This window comes from Nicrophorus vespilloides, unplaced genomic scaffold (assembly GCF_001412225.1).
Source record: "Nicrophorus vespilloides isolate i.1.1-1 unplaced genomic scaffold, Nicve_v1.0, whole genome shotgun sequence".
Taxonomy (NCBI): domain Eukaryota; kingdom Metazoa; phylum Arthropoda; class Insecta; order Coleoptera; family Silphidae; genus Nicrophorus; species Nicrophorus vespilloides.
The window spans coordinates 6,560-8,066 of NW_017095964.1; the positions used below are offsets into that span (position 1 = coordinate 6,560).

A 1,507-nucleotide genomic window follows, 5' to 3' on the forward strand; every position below is an offset into this window, starting at 1 on the left:
ATTGGAACAACATTTCTTTACTTATTTTGATTCAAATTGTTTTTACTAATTGAAGCTTTCTGTTGAAGTAATTTAGTTAAAAAATGGAATGAGTTAGGAAATAGTAGTTCCGATATAAGATGACATAATTCTATGAAGACATGTTTTTTGAGATCTAGTTTGGAGCAATAATATTTGGGGTAATCAATAGCATAAATACATTATTTACATCCAAAGATTGGAACAACATTTCTTTACTTATTTTGATTCAAATTGTTTTTACTAATTGAAGCTTTCTGTTGAAGTAATTTTGTTAAAAAATGGAATGAGTTAGGAAATAGTAGTTCCGATATAAGATGACATAATTCTACGAAGACATGTTTTTTTGAGATCTAGTTTGGAGCAATAATAGTTGGGGTAATCAATAGCATAAATACATTATTTACATCCAAAGATTGGAACAACATTTCTTTACTTATTTTAATTCAAATTGTTTTTACTAATTGAAGCTTTCTGTTGAAATAATTTTGTTAAAAAGTGGAATGAGTTAGGAAATAGTACTTCCGATATAAGATGACATAATTCTATGAAGACATGTTTTTTTTGAGATCTAGTTTGGAGCAATAATAGTTGGGGTAATCAATAGCATAAATACATTATTTACATCCAAAGATTGGAACAACATTTCTTTACTTATTTTGATTCAAATTTTTTTTACTAATTGAAGCTTTCTGTTGAAATAATTTTGTTAAAAAATGGAATGAGTTAGGAAATAGTAGTTCCGATATAAAATGACATAATTCTATGAAGACATGATTTTCCAGATCTAGTTTGGAGCAATAATAGTTGGGGTTTAGAAATGTACAGAAATATGTTGTTATATTATAAAAATTCTGAAACAAATTTCTTCAAATAAACTTCTTACAAGGGTCTTCACACAATGAATGCGATCTGACACACGTTACTCTTTTTTTTCTTCTTTGTGCTGTTGTTGTTTTTTTTTTCGTATTCGCATTGTTCAACGCCCCCTCAATATTTAGTGCTTGTCTTGATGTTTCCTGCGACTGTCAGCATCAGACCGAGTGCATTATCTTCCGCCTCTCCCTAAGTGTCCCGGGACGTGTTTAATCTGGAAAAACGACACCGGGATTTAATGTCCCGGCCGCTCGATTACGCCCCTAAACGACATTAAAATAGAGAGATCGTCCCTTCTCTTTCCATCGTTTCACATTTCGCTTTTTCCTCGCTTCTCTTGTTACTACACACTCTTTATTTTTTTTTGTTGTTTCCTTCTTCATTCCTCGCTTTTATTAAATAAGTTACGAGCTCACTGCACACACAAATATACACACATACACATCTGAGTTGTTTCTTCGTTTTCTTGCAGATTCCCGCGGGAACAGCAGACGCTCCCCAATCACTTCTACTTTACCGACTACGAGCGACACAACGCCGAGATTGCCGCCTTCCATCTGGACAGGTACGATAAACTGGCTGATAATCGAATCTTGCGAATTCTGACTGTTTG

The 1,507-nt window shown here is 33.0% G+C and overlaps 1 protein-coding gene across 1 annotated transcript in view; it reads left to right on the forward strand.

Annotated features, from left to right (window-relative positions):
• Nucleotides 1-1,344: 1,344 nt before the first annotated feature.
• The window catches only part of LOC108569003 (extracellular serine/threonine protein CG31145), a gene marked incomplete at its 5' end in the record, with an annotated part of 19,440 nt that continues 19,277 nt past the window's right edge, over nt 1,345-1,507 (forward strand). Inside the window, one exon of the mRNA XM_017930378.1 lies at nt 1,345-1,507. This exon is cut by the window's right edge and continues 199 nt beyond it. Coding sequence (XP_017785867.1) covers nt 1,345-1,507 — 163 coding nt within the window.